The sequence below is a fragment of the Salvelinus alpinus genome, chromosome 1, assembly GCF_045679555.1.
Source record: "Salvelinus alpinus chromosome 1, SLU_Salpinus.1, whole genome shotgun sequence".
Lineage (NCBI taxonomy): Eukaryota > Metazoa > Chordata > Actinopteri > Salmoniformes > Salmonidae > Salvelinus > Salvelinus alpinus.
The window spans coordinates 37,140,963-37,166,794 of record NC_092086.1 but is presented as its reverse complement, the minus strand read 5'-3'; the positions used below and the strand labels follow the sequence as shown (position 1 = coordinate 37,166,794).

Below are 25,832 nucleotides of genomic sequence, written 5' to 3'. Positions count from 1 at the left end.
AGAAGTTAACAGTGCCTGAAGTTTCTTGGGTTTTTGTCAAAGGTTAACAACCTGAGGTTTGTTTTAGGGAGTATAGTTTCTTTAGCACTCTTGCCACTGATGGTGAAAACCGCTTAACGTGACCCTTGTGCTAATCAAATTAGCAAAATAAAAAAAATCCCCATAAAAATCTGTCTGTTTAAGCTTGAGATATCTGAATTGTTTTGGGATGAGCTGCGTCTCCAATCCATCGCATTCGCTGATGTCGGCCTTCTGCATCTGCAGTGGAAAGTGGCAGAGCCACAGCGGTATTTGACAGTCTTCTTGCAAAAGTGTCTGTAGCATCCAATTAATATTACCCCACCATCGAAAGCTGTGACTCTCATGAACAGCTACAAATCGTTGTTTGGCTCTACGACACCCACAAGCCTAACAAGACTCGTTTGAAAGTAATTTCCTGAGCTTTCTTGTATCTCTCAGATATAGAACAGACATTTTAAAACATGCTTCCTTTTTTTGCCATGTATGAATATGTTATTCAATGCGTTTCTATGGGCTAATAGCAAAAGGCCAAATTCAATGTTCTATCAAATAATAAAATACTGTATATATACACACATTACACAGGAGGCTGCTGAGGGGTGGATGGCTCATAATAATGGCTGGAACGGCACGAATGGAAGGGCATCAAACACATGGAAACCATGCGTTTGATACCATTCCATTTAATCCGCTCCAGCCATTACCACAAGCCCGTCCTCTCAAATTAAGGTGCCACCAACCAACTGTGATACAGTATATACAGTGGGGCAAAAAAGTATTTAGTCAGCCACCAATTGTGCAAGTTCCCCCACTTAAAAAGATGAGAGAGGCCTGTAATTTTCATCATAGGTACACTTCAACTATGACAGACAAAATGAGAAAAAAAATCCAGAAAATCACATTGTAGGATTTTTAATTAATTAATTTGCAAATTATGGTGGAAAATAAGTATTTGGTCACCTACAAACAAGCAAGATTTCTGGCTCTCACAGACCTGTAACTTCTTCTTTAAGAGGCTCCTCTGTCCTCCACTCGTTTTCTGGATTTTTTCCTGACTGGCGGCCGCCAGAGCCGCCCGCCAGTCAGAAGCCGGCAGAGCCGCCCGCCAGTCAGAAGCCGCCAGAGCCGCCCGCAAGTCAGGAGCCGCCAGAGCCGCCCGCCAGTCAGGAGCCGCCAGAGCCGCCGCCAGTCAGGAGCTGCCAGAGCCGTCCGCCAGTCAGGAGCTGCCCTTCAGTCCGGAGTTGCCTTTCAGTCCTGAGCTACCCCTCAGTCCTGAGCTGCCCTTCAGTCCGGAGCTGCCCTTCAGTCCGGAGCTGCCCTTCAGTCCGGAGCTGCCCCTCAGTCCGGAGCTGCCCCTCAGTCCGGAGCTGCCCCTCAGTCCAGAGGCATCCTTCAGTCCAGAGGCATCCCTCAGTCCCGTGGGCCCATTTATTAGGGTTCCCAGGCCAAGGTCGGCGGCGAGGGTCGCCGTTCCTAGGAGGCCACAGAAGCGGACTAAGACTATGGTGGAGTGGGGTCCACGTCCAGCGCCAGAGCCGCCACCGCGGACAGATGCCCACCCAGACCCTCCCCTATAGGTTCAGGTTTTGCGGCCGGAGTACGCACCTTGGGGGGGGGGTACTGTCACGTTCTGACCTTAGTTCCTTTGTTTTGTCTTTTGTTTTAGTATGGTCAGGGCGTGAGTTGGGTGGGTTGTCTATGTTAGTTTTCCATGATTTTCTATTTCTGTGTTTGGCCTGATATGGTTCTCAATTAGAGGCAGCTGTCAATCGTTGTCCCTGATTGGGAACCATATTTAGGTAGCCTGTTTTCTGTTGGGTTTTGTGGGTGGTTATTTTCAGTCTTTGTGTGTCTGCACCAGATAGAGCTGTTTCGGTTGTTTCTTTGTTGTTTTGTTATTCAGTGTTCAGTTTTGATTATTATTAAATATCATGAACACTTACCACGTTGCACCTTGGTCCTCACCTTCTTCCACCGACGACAGCCGTTACACCGATTGCTCATTGGCCGGGCAGCCAGCTCTAGGAAGAGTCTTGGTGGTTCCAAACTTCTTCCATTTAAGAATAAAGGAGGCCACTGTGTTCTTGGGGACCTTCAATGCTGCAGAATTTTGCAGTGCCTCGACTCAGTCCTGTCTCTGAGCTCTACGGACAGTTCCTTCAACCTCATGGCTTGGTTTTTGCTCTGACATGCACTGTCAACTGTGGGAACTTATATAGACAGGTGTGTGGCTTTCCAAATCTTGTCCAATCAATTGAATTTACCACAGGTGGACTCCAATCAAGTTGTAGAAACATCTCAAGGATGATCAATGGAAACAGGATGCCCCTGAGCTCAATTTTGAGTCTCATAGCAAAGGGTCTGAATACTTATAAGGTATTTAAAAATATATGTTTTAATACATTTGCTAAAATTTCAACAACAATTTTTTTATTCTCTTTGTCATTATGGGGTATTGTGTGTAGATTGACTAGGGGAAAAATGAATGTAATCCATTTTAGAATAAAGCTGTCAAGGGGTTTGAATACTTTCCGAATGCACTGTATATATATATATATATTAATATTATTTGTTTTATTATTATTATTTAAGGAAACATTGAATTTGGCCTTTTCCTATTAACTCAGATATATACCACTACAGAGGTATATATGGTCCTTAGCCGAATGGTCCTTGGTATAACCATCTTACAACAACTCTATATGTTAGACTAATAGAAACCCAGGCTCAGGCCCTTAGACTCCAGGGGGATTATGGGAGACCTCACTACCGACACCAATAAACATGGTCTAATAGACACAAACACTGTACCAGAGCCTTTTACGTCCTGAATGTCCATATTAGTCCACGTGGGACACTAAACGTATGGCCTGGTCCCTGTTGTATCGGGTTCCCTTCATTCCAAGACTCCTGGGTCTATTTCTGATCTCTTGTAAGGTGATAGCTTGTCCCTCATTCTGCCAGTCGCTTAACTTTTGCTTCAAACTCATCCCTCCCTCTCTCTCCCTCTCTCTGCCTCTACAAATCCAAACTTGAGGCTGTGGCTAAAGTTAGCACGGTCTACAGAGGTATATAAGCCCCCGAGGATAGGGGTTTAATGCGGCTTCACATCAGTCTCTTCTCTTGTTGACCATCCAAACCTCCATACATACCGTCTCGAGATGGTGAGTAACACCGGTCCTCACTTTCTGACTGCTTACCTGTCCACTACTCTGTGTGCTGTCGATGGGAACCTCCAGGAATAACACAGCATTTCCAGATTTTCTTGTTTTTCTATGTTAAGCTTTTTTGCTAGATTGAAAAATAAATTATGGAACAACTTTTTAAAACTCAACTGGACTTTTTTGGGTGGTGACATTTTTAGACATTTTGTGTAAAGCTGTTCCTGGATATACAATATCATTCACAGGATCTAAACATTTTGTTAACACTTTATTAACAACATTTATAAAAAAAATGCTGTAAAAGGTTAGCTACCTGAGGATAATTAATGTTCTAATACATCCACATTCAAAAACATCGTCCTCTGTCCTGAGCCAGAGAAAGATTGTTCCTGAACTGTTCTGAGCAAATTTCAAGAGCTAGGAAGTAAGGGATGTTAAACTACATTGAAGACATAGTGGCAGGATTTAATGGTGGACCACACATATTCACCCCACATCACACTGATAGTCAGATCAAAGACTGTAACGCTAGATGGCGGACGGAACAGTGTACTGGACCTACACACAAGGACATCCACTCACCTGTCCCTGACCAGGAACAGCTTGACACTGAAGTCAAAGGTCACTAATTGGCCTCCTGAGGGCTACAGCTGCAGGATGAACAGACCTAGAAGTTCCCATTGTTAAGCAGTTGATGTGTTTGTCCTTCAGGCACCCAAGAAGGCCAAGAGGAGGGGAGCAGCAGCAGAGGGCGGTTCCTCCAACGTGTTCTCCATGTTTGAGCAGAGCCAGATCCAGGAGTACAAGGAGGTGAGGATTTCTTAACACACTATGCAACACCTCATCACTTTTACTCCTTAAAATGTCAATGGGACAGATTTCCTTTCAACTCCCTATCTGGGCTGAGAGTGAGTGACTCTAGTCTGGCCACCAGTCAGTTTCATTGTAACCTAATTCTGCTGTAGAGTGGCTGAAATAATTGCTAACGCTGAAACAGACAGGCCCAGCGGCTAAATTGATACTGTTATAATCATGAGTCAATCATGGTGTACTGTTTTTCCTTGTTTCATTAAAGGAGCGAACCCCAAATTAGATTTTGGGGGCTGGCCTCTGATTGGTAAATTCTCAGTGCAGTTGCTATTTTGTCTGTCCCCCCTCTCTCCCATCTTAATAAAGCAAGGAATGTCATGAGGAGAAGCTCTGAAGTTTCTGTAACCTTTTGAAGCTCTCCAGGCCTCCCTCTCGTCTGAGCCTTCAGCTGTCACTCAACCTCTCATCTTAAGTCCTCTGCTGCTGAGGGCTGCATGTTTAAGTATGGCAGGACAACTGGGCCCTGGCTGGCACTCTGCACACAGAGGAGAGGGGAAGGGCAGTGAGGGGGGCGGGGATGAATGGGGGGTGACTGGGGGAGAACAGGTGGGGACAGAGTGGAACAGAAGGGGTGGGGGGGGCACCTTCTTGAGCTTCTGATAAGGTCTAGAGTTTGGAAGGCAGGTTAGTGTACCTGATTATGAGGAGAGGAAGGTTGGAGAGGTGAACGGTATGTAGATGAAAGACGGAGGGTAGAAAGTGGAAGAAGTGTAGGGAAGGATACTGTGTGTATGGAAGGATAGATAAGGTCAGGAAATAGGGATCTGGAAGTAGGTGGGAGATTGTATATGATGGTGTGTGTTTTCAAAAGTGTTGTCAAGGGATATGGGCACAGACTTGACGGAGGGAATTCTTGCTGCTGTAAGTGATACAGACTTCTTAAGTGTCACTTGGGGAATGTCTGACATCATCATTGGGACAGTCTTAACACTTTGCAATGATGGGGAGAGTGTGTGTGCATGTGTGTGAGTCAGGAAGATGGATTACCAGCTGCTTTTTAAAGTTCAAGATCAACCATGGGGGTCCTCTTGGGTTTCATAGATGTAAGAGATGAGGTCCAGAGACAAGCTGGGACAGTGGAAGAAGGATTTAACAGGTGTAACTTAATGAGCTCTCCCTAAATTAACGTGTAAGAATTTCAATTTCTTCTGGTCTTTTTAGGTCTCGCCTAACAAGGGTTACATAGCATTGTGCCATAAATAGGCAGCACCTGGCACTTAAATGACCATAGTTGACAGAGGTGTCTCTAAGTTGTATGGAGTGCACATGCTACACACGTCCCACTACGCACAGGACTGAACCCACCCTCCTCCACTTCCCACTACGCACAGGACTGAACCCACCCTCCTCCATGTCCCACCACGCACAGGACTGAACCCACCCTCCTCCACGTCCCACTACGCACAGTACTGAACCCCCCCTCCTCCATGTCCCACCACGCACAGGACTGAACCCACCCTCCCTCATGTCCCACCACGCACAGGACTGAACCCACCCTCCTCCACGTCCCACTACGCACAGGACTGAACCCACCCTCCTCCATGTCCCACCACGCACAGGACTGAACCCACCCTCCTCCACGTCCCACTACGCACAGTACTGAACCCCCCCTCCTCCATGTCCCACCACTCACAGGACTGAACCCACCCTCCTCCATGTCCCACCACGCACAGGACTGAACCCACCCTCCTCCACGTCCCACTACGCACAGGACTGAACCCCCCCTCCTCCATGTCCCACCACGCACAGGACTGAACCCACCCTCCTCCACGTCCCACTACGCACAGGACTGAACCCACCCTCCTCCATGTCCCACTGGGGATGACAACTTGGCAGACTCTGGTGACTGGTGTTCATGTCATGTCAGACATTCTCTGTTTTCCTCACTTCTTCCCTCCCTCCTTCCCTCCTTCTCAGGCTTTCACAATCATTGACCAGAACAGAGACGGTATCATCAGCAAGGATGACTTGAGGGACGTGCTGGCCTCAATGGGTGAGCAAGGGTTACATTTAAGACCTTTTAAGATTCTGAGGACATATTATGTGACTGACTTGTCTCTATTAAAAGTGTGCCTTAGTATGTCCACAATGTCCAATATGTACTGTATATGTCTGTATGTGTTTGTGTGTGTGTCAGAGAGAGATAGATAATGGTCCTAGCTAACCTCCACTCCCTCCCTGCTCTGTAGGCCAGTTGAATGTGAAGAATGAGGAGCTGGAAGCCATGGTCAAGGAGGCCAGCGGCCCCATCAACTTCACCGTCTTCCTCACCATGTTCGGAGAGAAGCTCAAGGGTGGGTCTATAACTCACTGTACTTGCTTGCTCTATTTATGTTTCACAATCTCCTCATTTCTTGGTTTGACTCTGTTAGGCTCACTGTCTAACTTGTTATAACCAGGTTATAATCGCTTCAAAGTGTTAGTGGCTTTCTAAGTACACTCCCATATCTGAGGACATTGCATGTGTCTTGCTGTCAGTGTAACATGCCTGACTGACGCTCTGTGTGTCTCAGGTGCTGATCCCGAGGATGTCATCGTTAGTGCTTTCAAGGTCCTGGACCCCGAGGCTACCGGTTTCATCAAGAAGGAATTGTGAGAATATTTCCTTCCTTATTTTACAGTTGTAGTAATGAGTGCACTCCATAACAGAATCCACAGCTTCATGAATGTTTCTGACTTTGTCTCACTCTCTCTCTAGCCTTCAGGAGCTCCTGACCACTCAGTGCGACAGGTTCTCTGCAGAGGAGGTGAATACATTTCTAATCATTCAGTTTGAATATCATCATGATCTCTCGTTGTCCCTTGACTTGGCGAGTGGCTGACCCTCCTTCTCCTCCCCTCAGATGAAGAACCTGTGGGATGCCTTCCCCCCAGATGTGGCCGGCAACGTAGACTACAAGCAAATCTGCTACGTCATCACACACGGAGAGGAGAAGGAGGAGTAATGAAACAGACTGAAGAAAAGAAAACAGCCTCCCTTGCCATTCTACCTTCCTGCTCCTCTCTTCTTCCTTCTATTCTCTCATACCTTCCTTCTCTTTATGTGTACTCATGTGCTCTGTCTCTCACTCACACAAATTCTCTAAAAGACTCGTCTCTACTAAAGATATTTGTGTGAGAGCGGGTGCTCATGGGTTGTCTATGTTTGTTCGTGGGGATATGGGATTATTTTCAATAAAAATGATCTTTTAACATCTCCATCTCTTTCTCATCCGCTTTCTCTTCCCTTAACCCTCTTCATATCTATCGTTGGTTGTTTCCCCAGTCTGTTAGAAGAAATGCACACAGCAAGTCGTATTCCACTACTGTGGTATGGATGTGTAAACCCCAAGGTGAAATGGAGCACCAGTCTTTGCCTCAGCTGCAACAGCTCAGAGGTTAGACCTGGAAGTCCTTTCACTCCCCCTTAATTGAACCCTCAGGCGGGCAAATAAACCAAACAGAGGGATATCGTTCTATAAATATTGTAGATGTTAACTCCTGTAGATAAGGTGGGGATATAGGATATTCTAAGAAGGAATGAGGCTAGAGAAAAACATGGTCTCCTTAAAGCGACGGCTACATTTTTCTCAAGTGAGAAAGGCTGCTAGAAGAGAAAGGACCCAAAGAAAACACTCGTCTTCACCTCCTTTCCCTCCCTTTCATCCTTTACGTCTACCTGTTTTCTATAAGCTCCTTTGTTTTCTGCACCTGGACTAGCTTTAGTCTGCCAGAAACTCCTCTGTAACGAATAAAAGGGACTAACTGTGAATAAAAGCTCTTATCTTTTGTACACTAGTGTCTCTGTTCATGAGTGGTTCTGGTAGAGTGGGATTGCAAAACAACAGGGCTGGTGTGGGTGTATTTCCTGTGCTGTGTGTATAGGGGGAAGAAATACAAACTGTTTGAGACACCAAAGTCTTATCTGCAGACTAGGTACATCGGTAAAGACAGCAAAAATACACCTTTACTGCCCCCTGCTGGACCATAGACTGTCTGAAATATGAAGTTTTTCCAGAATGGAATAAAATGTTCATGCACAGCTCATTGGGAGAATGCAGGCTATATCAATATGAAACAAGAATGCAAGGCAGAGCAGGGTTCTTTAATATATTATTGGTTATTATTCATCACAACTGTCATTATCATTAGTAATTAAATACATCATGTGTAGATTTTCTGCAGGTAAGGAATGCATTTCATTATCTAGGATTTTATTTTTCCACCAATAACAGTTCCATGTAAACTTAAAACAACAAAAGACATACAGTTGGGGAGAAAGCAATGACAAAATAGAAAAAAATAAAAGCAACATCCTTTAAAAACATCTAATCAAGTGGGACGCTCCCGATTAAAAGCTCAAGGATTTCAGGACCAATGCAGAAATGCATTCAGGACCTAAGTGTCTCTGTTGACTCATCCTGGCTATTTCAGGAGTGAAAACTGATTCCAGATCCAGATCAATTTGGGAGCAATGACTGAACACAGAATTGAGGACCTTAAGGGGCCTACCCAATTGGATGAAGCCAGGGCCTGCTTGGAGAAATATTGCTCTATCCTGATTGGTTCTGTAGCATTCTCAGGGTTCTCCAACGTCTAATTATTGCCATGAACACTACTGATCTCAGCAGTGGCATTGCTGGCCGTCAGTGCTGCTGTTTGACAACATGCTTTGTGAACAGTAAGGTTTGCATAAACATGTTCAGGTCATCGTCGCTGACTCTACTCTGATCCAAGTGATTCTGAGAAGACTGGAAGCAACATGTGGAGGAAGAAGGGGGAAAGCAGAGGCTTAAAAAAATAACATGAGTTGGGAAAAAAAGACAAATAGTGAACACAAAGAACATTTTGGCTACGATTACACTAAAGACCCTCCTCTCCTACAAAAACAGTACAGAGAATCAGTGTTAAGAGAATCAACGGTTTCCATCAAGGAATGGTGTTACAGTAACTAACCGGCACTATCCATCTAATGTACAGTATACATACGCTACATAACACTGTGTGTGAGTGGGTTAGGGAGTTATCAAAACATCATTATGGTGGTTGGTTACAACATACTGGCATGACAAAGACAACTTCAGATCTTCAATTACAACCCTTGTCAGAGTTGACTAAACGCCTCCCAGTATCTTATACAGTACTTTATGACCTTCGGCTCACTCAAATGATGTCATATCTGAAATATTCATGTGAATCTTAGTTGATGGTCATTCCCCTGTTCTTCAATCACTGTCAGGTTTAATACTGTAATAAGGTAAATGGAGAATTGTGGACCTAACATTACCCATAGCTACCACAGTAAACTTGAAATATGAAATGACTTAAATAGGATTTGTTATCTTAGAAGATGAGGACAAATGTGCAATAAAGAAATCAAAACAGCTATACCAGTATAAAAAAACAAAAAAACAATACTTAACATTATCCTCCTTAAACTGGGCTTCACATCGCCAGCCATCCTTCCAGTTAACCAGGTGTCCTTTACTCGCATAGAAAAATAGCAGTCAGATCCAAAATAAAGAATACATATATAATATCTGATTAAATTAACCAACTTTGTACATAAATACATCAGAGCCCGAAGGTCAGAGTTCAGAGGTTAATGCTATATTGGCACGCCTGACCCGCCCAGCACCAAGTAGCTTCCTATGGGTCCTAAAGGCGCAGGAGTAAGAGGTGAAACTATCCCATAGAGATGGAAAGAGGCCTCATCATTGTATCCGTTCCATTATGGCATCTGTGACAGCTTCATTGAGGCAATCTCCATTTCAAAGTAGTCAATTTTCTTCTTCCCGATTGGCCGATCCCTCCTGATGACCTGGTTGCACGACTCCAACAGGGTCACCAGTAGGGATCGGTCAATGAAGTTGGAAGTCCCACCCAGTTGACTACATTAAAATGGTGGAAGCCCTCATGGCCCTGCTCATGCTAAAACAGCCTTTTGGCCACTAGAGGCCTCTATCATTCTCTATGAACTATCCAGATGAGATTCAACAACCTACCTACCTACCAACCAAACAGGAGTGGTCAACTTAAGTTTCTCAAATCACTCTAAATAGATCACATTCCAATGGGTTAATTTACTAAAAGCCTCACCCTTATTAATATTTGGCTAAATAAAATATATATTATTTAATTTACCACAAGCAAAAAAATAACAGATGGACATTTGGTCTGATGGGCAGATTCAGAGTTGTCATTGAATGCAGAAGGACCCTCCGTCGCTAAACTACCAGTATCTATCATCATCTCCCACTATAAACATACTCAAGAGACTTGAAAAGAAAAAAAATAATTGCATTCTAAAATTAAATCACTCCCTGTGTTGTTAGGGAGGTGCCATCCTGATCCATGCATGTCTGTCTGTCAAGGCTCAGAATGTCATGTTCATTTCTCCCTCTCCTTACAAAACCCTCCCTATCGCAGTGTACATCTCTCCATTTACCTGTTGGGATTATATTCATCTGTCACTGGTCAGAGGACTAGAGATCAAGAGATGAGAGAAAGGGGGGAGAAAACAAGCAACTCAAAAAAGAGGAAGACAAAGACATGAGAGAAAGAGCAGAGAAACTGGGTGGCAATATTGAACGGTAACACAGTTCACTACGCTACTAAGGCACACTCACACAACACTACAATAAATAGTCCCTCCCAGACATCCAAATACCACAGTACTACCAGCAATCACAGTTTTTAGTGCCTGGGTTTGAGATATATTTCAATTGTTTACTTTTTTTCTGCAGGCATTCCAGTTGGACATCTGACCACAAACTGGACATGACAGGGCATTATGGGGAACGACTTAAGGATCCTACATGGATTTAGGATGTTCTATTTACATCCAATTGCACCCAATCTATAACTCCCACCTACTCTATGTCCAACGGCTTGTCTGTCCACCAGCTTTAGTCTGATAAAAAATCAAATAAAAAACTAAATGATAAAACGGTTGTGTGATCTTGGGAGATCCATTGTGAACCACACAGACAATTCTCCAGTTGCAAAAGGAAACGTGTCCCATCTTAATTATTCAAACTCATTGATGAAGAAAGCATGGGGGGGGGTTGTATGGGGGGGCATGACCCCTGGGGCGCTAATAAAACCATGATCCAGATGTCTCCAAAATCATCCTGACTATATGTAGTCCTCAAGATGCACTGTACAGGAGGCCTTCTCCTTTTCTCTCTTTCGTTCCACTTCTGGGGGTCTTTTGTTTCCATGTCCTCTTTTTTTCCTTCCCTGTTTTCTTTCAGAAGGAATAACAGGATAAACTAGACCGAATCTCTTGGTGCTGTGGCTCCATTCTTCTCTTCTGCCTCTCCTCCAGCTCTGTCCTTTTTCTTCCCCCCTTTCTCCTTTTTCTTCTCTTTCTCTGCCCGCTCCTTCTCCTTCTTCTGGCTCTCCTTGTCTGCTTTGTCCTTCTTCTTCTCCTTCTCTTTCCTCTTCTCCTCCTCCTTCTCTTTCTTCTTGTCTTCCTTGCTCTTCTTCTTCCTGTCATCCTCTCCTCCTGTAGCTGCTGCTCCTCCTCTCCCTCCGTCTGGGAACGGGGGCAGAGGGGTGTTGTTAGCGGTGGGTGATGGGATGGTGGGTGTGATCTGCTCAGAGGTGATTTTGGGGGAGAGGGTGTTGGGTGGTGTATGGTGTACTGGGGCTGATGCACCAGGCTGGCTCTGTGCTGAGGTCTTGGATGGGCCAGAAGAGGGGCCTTGACCAGACCCAACCAAAGGACCCTGAGAGGCAGGCGCCCTAGCTACAGAGCCACTAGACATGGGTGGTTTGTGGGCGGGGCCTCTGGGTGGGTTTGAAGCTGCCGCTGAGGGGTTCTGTCGCTGCATGGCCTCCATCCCAGAGGCCCCAGAGAAGGAGCCCTTCTTCTGAGAGAGGAAGGGAGTTTTGGACTTGCGGAAGCCGGGGAGGGAGAGCAGGCTGGAGGAGGCCCTGAGGGGCCCTGGAGGGGGGATGGACCCCAGGAAGGAGAAGCTACCCCCGGAGCTGATGGCGGAGGCCCGACGCTTGTGCTCGTGGATGTCCCGTGTCCCGTGGAGCCTTCGGACAGGCTGGTGGGTCAGTTCGCCCCTGGACTCCCTCCACTTCCTTACCTGAATACTGCACTCCCTCTCGATCAGAGCCTCGGTCACCGCCAGGGACACCACCTACACACAGACAGAGACATACAGAGGAAGTCATCAAACCAGATCTAGACACAGACAGTGAAACGTCAGTTGACTCATTTGACTCGTGTCAATGAGTCAGAGTAGGAGTATGTTTAGAACACGTGTATGTGTGTGTGTATGTCTGTGTGTGTATACACTGTTTACAGTCTCACCTCCTGCACCAATAGGTCCTCTTTGACAGACTCAGGTGGGATGTTCCTGAGGCGCTCCATGGTTTCGTACATGCCCTGGACCTCCCGCAGTTTATCCACGGAGCCAAGCATCTGCTTGAGCAGCACCAGGCCCACACGGAACACTATCTTCACTCCTAGAAAACAGCACAGTTAGACAATAGTTAGCCACAGCATCATGTGCACTGTGTGTGTGTGTGAGTGTCTTACCCTCACAGAAGAACATGTCCCACACACGTAGCACACAGGACCACGGCAGGGTGCGTGAGAAGACACACATGAACCACTCGGTCATGTAGAGAATGGGGTCTATCTTAAACTTCTTCAGGTGACGGTAGGCCATGGGACAGACACGACGTAGCAGAGAGAAGAAGATCTCTCCATCCAACTGGATTGCTTCCTAAAAGAATGAGGAGTCGTCTCAATGTACACCAAAGAAGAAGATACGTGTGTTCGTTCATTTACTCACCAATCCAGCGCTATAGTATCCAGGCAGGTACGTCTCACAGATCTGCACCAGACACCAGAAGGCATGCTGCAATTTGGGAATAAACACATTATAAACACCTAGCCCCATCCCACTACTTCATCATTCTATAACATTGTTCCCATTCCCAGTCTCCTCCACAGTCCCCCTCCCTCTCCCTGTGTCCCCCAGCAGCCCCTCACCTCAGCAGGCATGTGCATGAGCAGGACAGCAGCCACCGGGGCCTGGGCCTGGCAGTATCCCTCTTCAGGTCTGTACACTGTGTAGGCTTTCAGTACCCGGTACAGATCCTGCTGCCTGGAGGCCACACCAGAAGAGATCAGACAGTTAGCACACAAAGTACATTTTTATTTTACATGTCAGTGTGCTCTACATGGACTGAACAAATCCTATTATACGTCAGTACAGCATGGTCATTTACCCGTGTCCACCGCGAGCAGCAAACATCTCATGGAAGGGGAACTGTCTATGCAGGTCCTTCTCTATAATGTCCAACCATTTAGGGTCTCCCTGCTCCCTCTCCAACTCCTACAGAGATTAAGAGAGAAAGAAATGTTCAGAGCATTTCTAATTGAGCAACTTTAAAGCAACGTATCTAGTTGGAGCAGCATAATATGGAACAGGACTGAGTATAACTAGGCCTTTAACAAAGCATGTCTGTGTCAGAGTGAAAGCAGAGAAAAGGAAGGAAAAGGGTTTATCTGATATGATCTGTCCAGACCCCCAGGTCTGTGAAGGTAGACCCAGCCAGGCTGGATTACTGCCTAGGATAAGAGGCTTAGAGCTGGGGAGGTCTCTGCGCCCCCTAATAAACACCCCATGAGATCTAACAGGTCTAACGAGCCACAACTCCTCCCCATCGCATTAACTTCTGTTCCAGTTAGTCTGTCTACCTAGAGGTCACTGAAGAACTTCTGTACTCAAATACGTTCTTTGATTACAATGACATTTTGACTACAATGACCCTAAATAGAGGCTGTAGGAATGATGGCCTCGGATTTGAATGGGTGAAGAGTACATAGTGAAAAGTTTGTCTTTTTTGAGTGTCTGCTTCACAATAGACATGTTTTGCATAGTGGAAGTGTGAGTATGAAGACAGAAAGGGTGTGGGTTAGCAGCAGTACCTCAAATTTGCCGGGGTTGGAGTCCAGGAGCTCCTTGCTGTTGGAGAGCAGCTGCCAGGCTTTAGCCCTGAGAGAAGAGGGGATCCCCTTCCTACAGCGCAACTTCACCTGGAACACACACATACACTTATGTTATACACACATACAATGTATGTAATAGATACACAATCTCATACCATACATAGACAGTTGTAGCTATGTACCTTTTGGAAGCGTCTTGAGACCCATTTGTCCCAATTGTTGAACATGTCCAGCCATTTCAGCTCTCTCTGCCGTGCTACATCAACTCTGATGTCCTTATCACTGTAACACATGGAGAAAGAGTTAACATAAACACCAAGACACACATGCATGTCAACCACACTGGGCAGTAAGAAAGTGTATTTATTGCTTTCCAGGGATTTTTCTGCCATTGAAATCCTTGGGCGGGGCACCTAATTATTATTTTTATATATAATTGAAATACACTGCTCAAAAAAATAAAGGGAACACTTAAACAACACAATGTAACTCCAAGTCAATCACACTTCTGTGAAATCAAACTGTCCACTTAGGAAGCAACACTGATTGACAATAATTTTCACATGCTGTTGTGCAAATGGAATAGACAACAGGTGGAAATTATAGGCAATTAGCAAGACACCCCCAATAAAGGAGTGGTTCTGCAGGTGGTGACCACAGACCACTTCTCAGTTCCTATGCTTCCTGGCTGATGTTTTGGTCACTTTTGAATGCTGGCGGTGCTTTCACTCCAGTGGTAGCATGAGACGGAGTCTACAACCCACACAAGTGGCTCAGGTAGTGCAGCTCATCCAGGATGGCACATCAATGCGAGCTGTGGCAAGAAGGTTTGCTGTGTCTGTCAGCGTAGTGTCCAGAGCATGGAGGCGCTACCAGGAGACAACCCAGTACATCAGGAGACGTGGAGGAGGCCATAGGAGGGCAACAACCCAGCAGCAGGACCACTAGCTCCGCATTTGTGCAAGGAGGAGCACTGCCAGAGCCCTGCAAAATGACCTCCAGCAGGCCACAAATGTGCATGTGTCTGCTCAAACGGTCAGAAACAGACTCCATGAGGAAGGTATGAGGGCCCGACGTCCACAGGTGGGGGTTGTGCTTACAGCCCAACACCGTGCAGGACGTTTGGCATTTGCCAGAGAACACCAAGATTGGCAAATTTGCCACTGGCGCCCTGTGCTCTTCACAGATGAAAGCAGGTTCATACTGAGCACGTGACAGACGTGACAGAGTCTGGAGACGCCGTGGAGAACGTTCTGCTGCCTGCAACATCCTCCAGCATGACCGGTTTGGTGGTGGGTCAGTCATGGTGTGGGGTGGCACAGCCCTCCATGTGCTCGCCAGAGGTAGCCTGACTGCCATTAGGTACCGAGATGAGATCCTCAGACCCCTTGTGAGACCATATGCTGGTGCGATTGGCCCTGGGTTCCTCCTAATGCAAGACAATGCTAGACCTCATGTGGCTGGAGTGTGTCAGCAGTTCCTGCAAGAGGAAGGCATTGATGCTATGGACTGGCCCGCCCGTTCCCCAGACCTGAATCCAATTGAGCACATCTGGGACATCATGTCTCGCTCCATCCACCAACGCCACGTTGCACCACAGACTGTCCAGGAGTTGGCGGATGCTTTAGTCCAGGTCTGGGAGGAGATCCCTCAGGAGACCATCCGCCACCTCATCAGGAGCATGCCCAGGCGTTGTAGGGAGGTCATACAGGCACATGGAGGCCACACACACACACTACTGAGCCTTGTTTTAAGAACATTACATCAAAGTTGGATCAGCCTGTAGTGTGGTTTTCCACTTTAATTTTGAGTGTGACTCCAAATCCAGACCTCCATGGGTTGCTAAATTTGATTTCCATTGATAATTTGTGTGATTTTGTTGTCAGCACATTCAACTATGTAAAGAAAAAAGTATTTAATAAGAATATTTCATTCATTCAGATCTAGGATGTGTTATTTTAGTGTTCCCTTTATTTTTTTGAGCAGTGTATATTTTCAGGATGGATAAACGCTTCCACTGTCAACGTAAACAATTTAAACCAGATCGGATTACTGAGACTGCCAATGTTTGTCCTCCATTGGGCAGCACTTACACTGGTGCTAAGTGTCTGGATGATTCCTTTCCTCTGGATGAGGAGAGCGTGTGGATAGCACAGCAGAATGATGCCGCCATCATGGCTATCCACAAGAGTCTGTCTGAAGAAGACTCGAAGAGTCGCTTCAATTAGAAGTTCAGGATAAAGTGTATCGAAAAACTCCAAGAGGAGATGGAACACATAGCACCCATTACCACGTCTTCATCCCCTCTACATTGACTGACCAGATGATCCAAGCTTATCATGCCAACCCCATGAGTGGCCATCTTGGAGTTTACAAGACCTACCGAAGATTACAGGAGGTGGCTTACGGGTTGACACCGAGAAGCTTGTACAGCATTGGGAAGTCTGCCAGAAATACAAACCAGACATGCCTGAAAACTGAAGCAGACATGGTGAACCATGCCAATGAAGTGCTGGGAATTTACCTCATGGGACCTTTTCCTCCCAACCGGGAAGGAATTTTTTATTGGTGGTAGTGGACTACCACACACACACTGGTTGGAGTTGTTTCCCCTCCGCAAAGCCACTGCATCCGCCATTGCTCTAATTCTGCGAAGGGGGGTCTTTACCAGATTCGGGATTCCAGACCAAATTCTCTCTGACTGAGGTCCGCAGTTCATATCAGGAATCTACAAAGAGCTCAGTACCTACTGGGGTGTAGCTGGCAAGCTGACAATGGCCTACCATCCTCAGACCAACCTGATTGAGAGGGTAAACCGCACCTTGAAGGAGATGATTGCTTCATTCGAGGGGGGGGGGGGTCAGCACACAAGGTGGGATCAGCATCTTCCTGAGTTTCGCGTTGCACTGAAATCCGCAGGCCGGTAGATTTCTGGGGTCACTCCCGCCGAACTCCACTTGGGAAGACCACTAAAAGGTCAGATGGACAGGGTCTTGCAAAGTTCCAACGTTTCACCTGACTGCCCCGCATTTGATGCAGTCCAGCATCACCACACCTTGCTAGCCAGAGTGGAGGCCAGCAAAATCAAAGCCAAACAACGACAGGTCAGAAACTATTACAAACATAGACGAGAGTTTACCACCACATGCTGGTGTCTGGGTCCGTTATCATCTGTCAAAGGCTTCCAAACAGTCCACTGCCAAGCTAGCTTCAAGATGGAAAGATCCATACCGTGTGGTGCAGCAGTTGGGGCCGGTGAACTACTTCGTCTGTTTGGAGGACACTTGGGAAGATGTCAGGACGGTGCATGTTATTGACCTAAAGCCCTGCTACCCTACCGCAGAGGAGGCAACAACACCTGCAGGAACTCTTCTTGGAGGGGGACTTCCCTGGTTTAGTGTAGGAGGAATCTGACCCTGCCAAAACCTGCATCCTCTGTTTCTACAGGCTTTGGCGAAATCCTGCACGGAGCCTTCACCATGCCCTGCCACTTTAAGAGCGCATCAGCAGTCAGGAAGGAGGAAATAACGATAGCTCTTCCGGCTCTCTGTGAAGAACTCTCGGTTGGCGCGGCAGTTTGACAGTGTGTACAACTCTGCAGAAGTATTGTTAATTTTCAGCATGCTTAGTTGTAAAGTGTTTAAGTCGATCACTGGTGTTACCGCTCTAGGTCGTGGTTGTAATCTTTTGGGAACGCTCCTGTCATTGTTAGCATGGAGTAGTAACAACATTGTTGCGAAGCTTTGAAAAACAAACCATCAGGTGTATCAGACAGATAGACAGTGTAACTGCAAGCCCCCCCCCCCCCCCCCCCCTCTCATATTCCCTCTATCGCTCCTGTGCTTTTTACTGCAGCAGACTTTCTTTTTATCCTAGATGCTCCTTGAGATGTTTAGTGTCGTTGGACTATTAGTTCCTTGCCATTCATATTTGGTTTGACATTTTAGTTATTGTTTATTGTTGTTTGAACTGTATTGATTTTGTGTGGGACTATTTACATTTGGCCAAGAAGATTTTGGGACATTTTAAGGCCTTCTTTGTATTGTCTATGAACACACACTCCACACACCCATTCACACCGCCCCCTCTGAGGTAATGCAGAATATTGCAAATCATCTAATGTTGATGACTGGGTTCTTTCTTGTCAATTGTTTCTATGAAGTTACCGTTAAATTGCTCTGCCATTATTATTGGTTGGTTGTGTTTTATATGGTGTCTTATCTTTTCTCTCCACTAGCTATCTGGCAAACAGGCTACACTCTAGGCAGTCTTCTGCTGATGTGTGTGGGTGGGTCTGGTAGAGGTACTTTATCCTACTCTTTTCCTTTCAGCAGGGTTAATACCTGCCTGGCGCCCGAAACAAAATCTTTATCTTTACTAGAGGTCGACCGATTACTCGGAATGGCCGATTAATTAGGGCCGATTTCAAGTTCATAACAAATCGGTAATCTGCATTTTTGGACACCGATCACGGCCGATTACATTGCACTCCACGAGGAGACTGCGTGGCAGGCTGACTACCTGTTATGCGAGTGCAGCAAGGAGCCAAGGTAAGGTGCTAGCTAGCATTAAACGCATCTTATAAAAAAACAATCAATCTTAACATAATCACTAGTTAACTACACATGGTTGATGATATTACTAGTTCATCTAGCTTGTCCTGCGTTGCATACAATCGATGTGGTGCCTGTTAATTTATCATTGAATCATAGCCTACTTTGCCAAACGGGTGATTTAACAAGCGCATTCGCTAAAAAAGCACCGTCGTTGCACCAATGTGTACCTAACCATAAACATCAACACCTTTCTTAAAATCAATACACAAGTATATATTTTTAAACCTGCATATTTAGTTAATATTGCCTGCTAACATGAATTTATTTTAACTAGGGAAATTATGTCACTTCTCTTGCGTTCTGTGCAACAGAGTCAGGGTATATGCAGCAGTTTGGGCCGCCTGGCTCGTTGCGAACTGTGTGAAGACTATTCCTAACAAAGACAGCCAACTTCACCAAACGGGGATGATATAACAAAAGTGCATTTGCGAAAAAAGCACAGTCGTTGCACGAATGTACCTAACCATAAACATCAATGCCTTTCTTAAAATCAATACACAGAAGTATATTTTATTAAACCTGCATATTTAGTTAAAAGAAAGGGTTAGCAGGCAATATTAAATTAGGGAAATTGTGTCACTTCTCCTGCGTTAATTGCACGCAGAGTCAGGGTATAGCAACAGTTTGGGCCGCCTGGCTCGTTGCGAACTAATTTGCCAGTATTTTACGTAATTATGACATAACATTGAAGGTTGTGCAATGTAACAGGAATATTTAGACTTATGGATGCCATCTGTTAGATAAAATACGGAACGGTTCCGTATTTCACTGAAAGAATAAACGTTTTGTTTTCTAAATGATAGTTTCCGGATTTGACCATATTTTTTTAAACTTTATTTATCCATTATTTTACCACGTAAGTTGACTGAGAACACGTTCTCATTTACAGCAACGACCTGGGGAATAGTTACAGGGGAGAGGGGGGTGAATGAGCCAATTGTAAACTGGGGATTATTAGGTGACCGTGATGGTTTGAGGGCCAGATTGGGAATTTAGTATTAATGACCTAAGGCTCGTATGTGTGTGATATGTTATAATTAAGTATATGATTTGATAGAGCAGTCTGGCTGAGCGGTGGTAGGCAGCAGCAGGCTTGTAAGCATTCATTCAAAAAGCACTTTCGTTCGTTTGCCAGCAGCTCTTCGCTGTGCTTCAAGCATTGAGCTGTTTAAGACTTCAAGCCTATCAACTCCCGAGATTAGGCTGGTGTAACCGATGTGAAATGGCTAGCTAGTTAGCGGTGGGCGCGCTAATAGCGTTTCAAATCGGTGACGTCACTCGCTCTGAGACCTTGAAGTAGTTGTTCCCCTTGCTCTGCAAGAGCCGAGGCTTTTGTGGAGCGATGGGGAACGATGCTTCGTGGGTAACTTTTGTGATGTGTTCCTGGTTCGAGCCCGGGTAGGGGTGAGGAGAGGGATGGAAGCTATACTGTTACACTGGCAATACTAAAGTGCCTATAAGAACATCCAATAGTCAAAGGTATATGAAATACAAATGGTATAGAGAGAAATAGTCCTATAATAACTACAACCTAAAACTTCTTACCTGGGAAAATTGAAGACTCATGTTAAAAGGAACCACCAGCTTTCCATATGTTCTCATGTTCTGAGCAAGGAACTTAAACGTTAGCTTTTTTACATGGCACATATTGCATTTTTACTTTCTTCTCCAACACTTTGTTTTTGCATTATTTAAACCAAATTGAACATGTTTGATTATTTATTTGAGGCTAAATTGATTTTATTGGCGTATTATATTAAGTTAAATTCAGTATTGTTGTAATTGTCATTATTACAAATAAATACATTTAAAAAATTTGGCCGATTAATCGGTATCGGCTTTTTTTGGTGCTCCAATAATCGATATCGGCGTTGAAAAATCATAATCGGTCGACCTCTAATCTTTACCCCGCTCTAACAATACTATATATATATATTTTTTTTTTTAAATAATAGAATCTTTGAGAACTAAAATCATCAAAATAAAAGCTAAAACAATTAATTGAACAGTATTAACTTTGTTATTATGTTTGAGCAAAAGAACACAGCATTAGACATGGCAAAATGCATAGAATTGCAGGTAATTCACCTTAAACTGCAAAAATGTTCTCGGCTCCAAGGCAGAATATGTAGAAACGCAGGAAATTAGCAACATTTTCTCTCAGTTCCATGGCAGAATATGTAGAATTGCATGAAAGTAGATTTAAAACAGCAAAAATGTCTCTCAGTGCCATGGAGAAGTTTGGAGAATTGCAGGAAATTGTCTTAAAAATGATAAAGAATTGGGGGCCTCTAAAATTCAGCCCCACTGATGGGCTGACTGCGCCCATTGTCACGACCCCTGCCATGCCCACCACTTAAGCACGTTTTTTAATCCAGAAGAAAAACCTGTTATCTAAATATGGATATCCTAAGATTGGATGCAGCCACAGGGTCATGTTCATTCAGTGGATTCCAAACAGGAGCAATAGTTGTTTTAAATGGAAGCTGTGCGACCTGAGCTTCTTTAAAAGGAATACTCATCTACAGATTTATAATATACTTCATATTATATGCTCATTTACAATATTTCTGTCCTACACTACTCTCTCACACACAGACACCCTTTGATAACGACACTGAAGGGGAACAGGTTTAATCAATAGCAAACTAAATCAATAAAACAGAAAACAGAAGAGGAAGTGCACTTAGCGAGACTGTCCGAGGGGAGGGGCAAGATACGTTCTCCAGAAAGAGAGGGAAATGAGTGGCTGGGCGAGGCACAGTCAGTACATATTGTGTCACAAAAGCGCTCTCAGCACTATCTATCTGAGTCACACAAAGGAGAGATGAAGGACAGACCGATAAGTTTAGAGTGGATATAGGGAAGACTGGACAGAAAGGGTGGGGAGGGAGAGATCACTTAGGGCAAGCTGGGTGACTCAGAGAAGATGACCAAGCCAGGAAAGACGGTTGATTGTCAAAGACTCCAGCCACCCAAGTCATAGAGTTCTCTCTGCTACCGCACGGCAGGCGGTACCGGAGCACCAAGTCTGGGACCAAAAGCTCCGTAACAGCTTCTACCCCCAAGCCATAAGACTGCTGAACAGTTAATCAAATGGCTACCCGGAGTATTTGCATTGACCCCCTTTTTTTTTATGATACGTTTTTGCACTGACTCTCTTGCACAGACTCTATGTACACTCACACATACTACACTGACATTCCAACACACACACATACACATATCCCTTCACATTATGCTTCTGCTACTCTCTGTTAAATTCTATGCAGTCACTTTACCCCTACCTACATGTACATATTACCTCAAACCCCTGCACATTGACTTGGTACCCTTTGTATATAAACTCATTATTGTTATTTTATTGTGTTACTATTTTTCCTTTAGTTTATTTAGCAAATGTTTTACTTTTTACTCTGCACTGTTGGTTAAGGACTAGTAAGTAAGCCTTTTACGGTAAGGTCTACTACACCTGTTGTAGTCGGCACATGTGACAAATATACTTTTCTTTAAGAGAGAAAAAAACAAACCAGTGTAATTGCCCATCTACAGTCAGAGTGAAGACACAATAGATTCGTATTTGACATGGGTGTGTGCATAGAGTGAGGGTGTGTTTTTGTTTTACCATGCCCACCTGCCCTCGCTGTACTGGGTCCCGCCGAGAAAGCCATATTTGTCAGTGCGTCTGACAGCCAGGCCGTTGATCTCTGAGTCTGACCCGATAGAGCTTCCATCCTCCCCCAGGCCAGACAGAGAGTCCAGGGTCCCTGACATCATGCTGGCTGACTCAAGGTAGCTGAGGGTGTCTGGGGCTGGAACTCTGGGGTAGGGCAGGGAGAGGGAGACAGGTTCCTGGATCACTGGAGGGCTGGGGTGCCCTGCTCTGGAGGGGGTGTTGGGTAGCTCTGCCCTTCTGGGAGATTGGCTTGAGGTCTCAGGTATGGGAGACAGGCTGGGGGTGTCCAGTTTGGGATGGGGGTGAGGGTGAGGGTTTTGGCTTTCTTTTGGTGGCTGAGGATTTTGTGCTTCAGGGGCTGCAGCTGCTGCTGTTTGGGTGGAGTCTGGAGGAGGGGGGGTGTGAGTGGGGGCAGGAGGAGGAGGAGATTGCACCATAGACTGAGGCTGAGCATAATCAGTAGCAGGATTAGTGTTCACAGTGACATGAACACTGGGGTAGAGATTAGGGGTGAGATTAAGACAAGAGGAGGGGCTGGTAGTCTGCTGTGTTACCCCCTGTACCTCTTGCTCACTGTGGGCCTGTGTAGGGCACTCTGAGGGGGCATTTAACAGCTCCTTGCCCCCTGGGTTACTCAGTTCCTGCTTTACAGCCAACACTGGGCTGGCCCCTGCCTCCATGTCTGTCTCCTTCACTCCCTCCCTCTGCCACAATGCTACATCTACAGGTGGGATGGCAGGAGTATCTAGGGCTATTACAGGTACGGGGGCAGGTCTCTCTGGGGGTATTAGAGGTGGGGGCACTGGAGTCTCTGGAGTTAACGCTGATGAGACGCGTTTGGGGGGACTCGGTGGAGGTCCTCTCCCCCCTCTCTTGGGAGACTTGGGAGAAGGAGGGTGAGAAGGAAGCGTCTCTCCTGGTACAGTTAATGTCAGAGAAGCTTTGTCACCGTACAGAGAGGACTTGGGGACGGGGTACTCCTTAGGGGGCTCTGGGGTGGTGCTGCTGGGAGGAGGGGGGGCAGAGGGTATGGGGAAGGAGGGGGCAGCATGTGTGTCACCTATAGCTGGAGGTGAGGGGATTAGGGCGGAGATTTCGGCCATGGCGCCTCCTTATTTTCTCCTTGACAGATGGAAAGAAGACAGAAAGGTTTCATGAGAAACCAAAGTTAACAGAACTCTTAATCATGATTACATGGAAACAACCTCTCCACATTTCCATAGTGTATTCGAGTAAATTATGTTAGTATTATTTATTATCATCAGTCTGAGGCCATCAGTCCCTGCCCCACTCTTTTCAGACAAGTTTTTCACAACAACAAAAAAGTCCTTGCTGACACAATGTTAAATGAATAAGTTGGCTGTATATTTCAAAATCAAGGACATTATTTGAGAGATGGGCTAATGCCCAAAGCTTTATTGGCAGAATTGCAGTTTTGAATAGTGGGGAAGATTCTAATAACAGACAATGAAAATCAGATAAAAATAAACAAACACAGTTCCCTATATCTGAAAGAGGACATTGGACATGCATTACACACCTACCTCCTACTCTATGTCTTCTATTTGATATTTAGTTAGTGGACATGGATTTGGATTTTTCGAATTATTGCCCATTGGGGTATTTTCAACAAGCACCATCTCCACAATAAAGTAACAATACAGTAATAGGTAGAATTATGCATGTCTATCTTAGGTTTTACTTAATGTTGTTCAATATGATGATTTGACCTGTGTTATTTACTTCACCCAAACCCACCTCTCCATTTCTGCCCAATATCTATCCAGTGTCACCGAACACTGAAAATCCACGGACAATCTACAGAGCTAGATGTTGACAATGACATGTCTACAATTCAAATACATTGTAGAATACATTCATTCAAAAGACTGCCTGGCCCTAACGATCAACTCAGGTGTGGCCACAAACACTATCACGTGCATGCACTAACAAGCACAACAGTCAGACAAAATTACCTTCGCTAGCAACCACCGATACAGTATCTTATTTCTTCTACCAAGATTACGGACAACATTATATTTATATTCCGCTTATCTAAGCAGATTAGTTTGCTAACTCGCGACAGCCAACACGCTAACTACCTAGCTACTATAGCTACCTAAAAACGAACGATTGTTTTCATATCCTCTCGAGGCCTCATTCAAAGCGACACAACTTCCCGATTCAACCACAGGAAAATGATATTGTTGCCTAACAGGCATCTTAGTTTTCTAGTTAATTAATGGTCCACTCCCCTCCCTGTCGCCGGGGCCCTGTCTGACCATTGGGTCCACGGCCTTGCCCATCCGCTTCCCTCGCTATAAACTCGCTCGTGTAAACTTACCCACGGCCCGCGTGTCTACGTGATCCGTCCGCCTGGACGCCCAGGGCAGGGGGTTTGTCCGCGGGCCCCCCACAGCTCCAGTCCGCTAAGCTCCTCCGTTCAATGAAAGCACGACAATGAGAAGCTGGACTGTCCAGGCAACAAAAGGCAAATAAATAGATAACGGCTGAGCAGGTTAGGAGGCGCAATGTCCCCCAAAACTAGCTAGCTAGCCTAGCTTGCTGGCTAATGATGTTAGGCGGGTGTTGTTAACCTAGCTGTCTGTTTGGGTTACTCTCTGACATAACTGCAGAGAGTTTAAATCTTACAAATGTATATCATTTTACGACCAAATGGTATTCCTTTCTCCCAAACTGTCCTTCACAATCAGTGTGGTCGTGCTGCTGCTAGACATTTAGCACAAATCGCCTGCATTTCCTACTGCTGACAGCCACGTGCGCGCTCCTGTTAGTGCGATCGGGCACTCACACGTATAGGCATAATCGGGACTATCTGTCAACACGAGTGCAGAACATGGCAAAGCAAATAATAATATCAGGTTAAACTAGAACTAAGTACATAGTATTTGTCTCAAATAATCTTTCATTTTCAAATATGTTGTTGAATCTGTATATGCACCATTTGGTTGAACCAAACTATCCTCAGTTTTTTCACGGTAGCATACATTTGCCGGATTGTCGCTGTCTCTCAGTACTCTGCTTCCCTCTGCTGTTGGTATAAGGCCATTACCTTTTATACCTACTTCCCTACGATTTAACAGCAGGTAGCACAAGACTTTAAGACCAGTATGAGACCAGTAGGTGGCATAAGATATTAACACGTTGTAAAACATACTCAGTCGAGTAGCAGCAGTGTAAAAACAATGGGGGGGTCAATGTAAATAGTCCGGGTGGCCATTTTATTAATTGTTCAGCAGTCTTATGGCTCAGCAGTCTTTTGGTACCCTTTCCCAGATCTGTGCATCGACACAATCCTGTCTCGAAAAATTCCTTCGACCTCATGGCTTGGTTTTTGCTCTGACATGCACTGTGAATTGTGGGACCTTATATTGACAGGTGTGTGCCTTTCCAAACCATGACCAATCAATTGAATTTATCCCAGGTGGACTCCAATCAAGTTGTAGAACCATCTCAAGGATGATCAATGGAAATAGGATGCACCGTAGCTCAATTTCGAGTCTCAT

The 25,832-nt window shown here is 45.4% G+C and overlaps 2 protein-coding genes across 4 annotated transcripts; one reads left to right on the top strand and one right to left on the bottom strand.

Moving 5' to 3' along the window:
• The first annotated feature begins 2,958 nt into the window (after window positions 1–2,958).
• Window positions 2,959–7,255, top strand: mylpfa (myosin light chain, phosphorylatable, fast skeletal muscle a). Its single transcript, XM_071416008.1, has 7 exons — window positions 2,959–3,185; window positions 3,897–3,995; window positions 5,973–6,048; window positions 6,245–6,349; window positions 6,569–6,647; window positions 6,754–6,802; window positions 6,899–7,255. Exons 1-7 carry the CDS (start codon window positions 3,183–3,185, stop codon window positions 6,998–7,000), a joined length of 513 nt encoding a protein of 170 aa, XP_071272109.1. The 5' UTR covers window positions 2,959–3,182; the 3' UTR covers window positions 7,001–7,255.
• A 3,974-nt stretch (window positions 7,256–11,229) lies between these two features.
• Window positions 11,230–25,089, bottom strand: tbc1d10b (TBC1 domain family, member 10b). 3 transcript variants are annotated; one of them, XM_071415707.1, is made up of 10 exons: window positions 24,650–25,089; window positions 22,255–23,427; window positions 14,196–14,295; window positions 13,993–14,100; window positions 13,290–13,396; window positions 13,051–13,165; window positions 12,851–12,916; window positions 12,592–12,781; window positions 12,364–12,518; window positions 11,230–12,190 (listed from the first exon to the last, which is right to left on the bottom strand). In XM_071415707.1, the coding sequence occupies exons 2-10, from the start codon at window positions 23,406–23,408 to the stop codon at window positions 11,309–11,311; spliced, it is 2,877 nt and encodes a 958-aa protein (XP_071271808.1). In that variant the 5' UTR covers window positions 23,409–23,427; window positions 24,650–25,089; the 3' UTR covers window positions 11,230–11,308. The 3 variants fall into 3 exon arrangements, with proteins under 3 accessions (XP_071271808.1, XP_071271976.1, XP_071271890.1); XM_071415875.1 differs by having other exon boundaries at window positions 22,264–23,427; XM_071415789.1 differs by lacking the exon at window positions 24,650–25,089 and adding an exon at window positions 24,282–24,404.
• Window positions 25,090–25,832: the final 743 nt, after the last annotated feature.

Bases quoted from the DNA above. Each gene is read 5' to 3' on its own strand.
- mylpfa (XM_071416008.1), top strand. The intron at 3,996-5,972 runs GTGAGGATTTCT...CCTCCTTCTCAG, and splicing joins AGATCCAGGAGTACAAGGAG to GCTTTCACAATCATTGACCA. The intron at 6,049-6,244 runs GTGAGCAAGGGT...CCTGCTCTGTAG, and splicing joins GGACGTGCTGGCCTCAATGG to GCCAGTTGAATGTGAAGAAT.
- tbc1d10b (XM_071415707.1), bottom strand. From the start codon at position 23,408: ATGGCCGAAATCTCCGCCCTAATCCCCTCACCTCCAGCTATAGGTGAC. The intron at 14,296-22,254 runs GTAAAACAAAAA...CATGTGTTACAG, and splicing joins AGCGAGGGCAGGTGGGCATG to TGATAAGGACATCAGAGTTG. The intron at 13,397-13,992 runs GTACTGCTGCTA...TAATCTCTGTAG, and splicing joins CCAACCCCGGCAAATTTGAG to GAGTTGGAGAGGGAGCAGGG.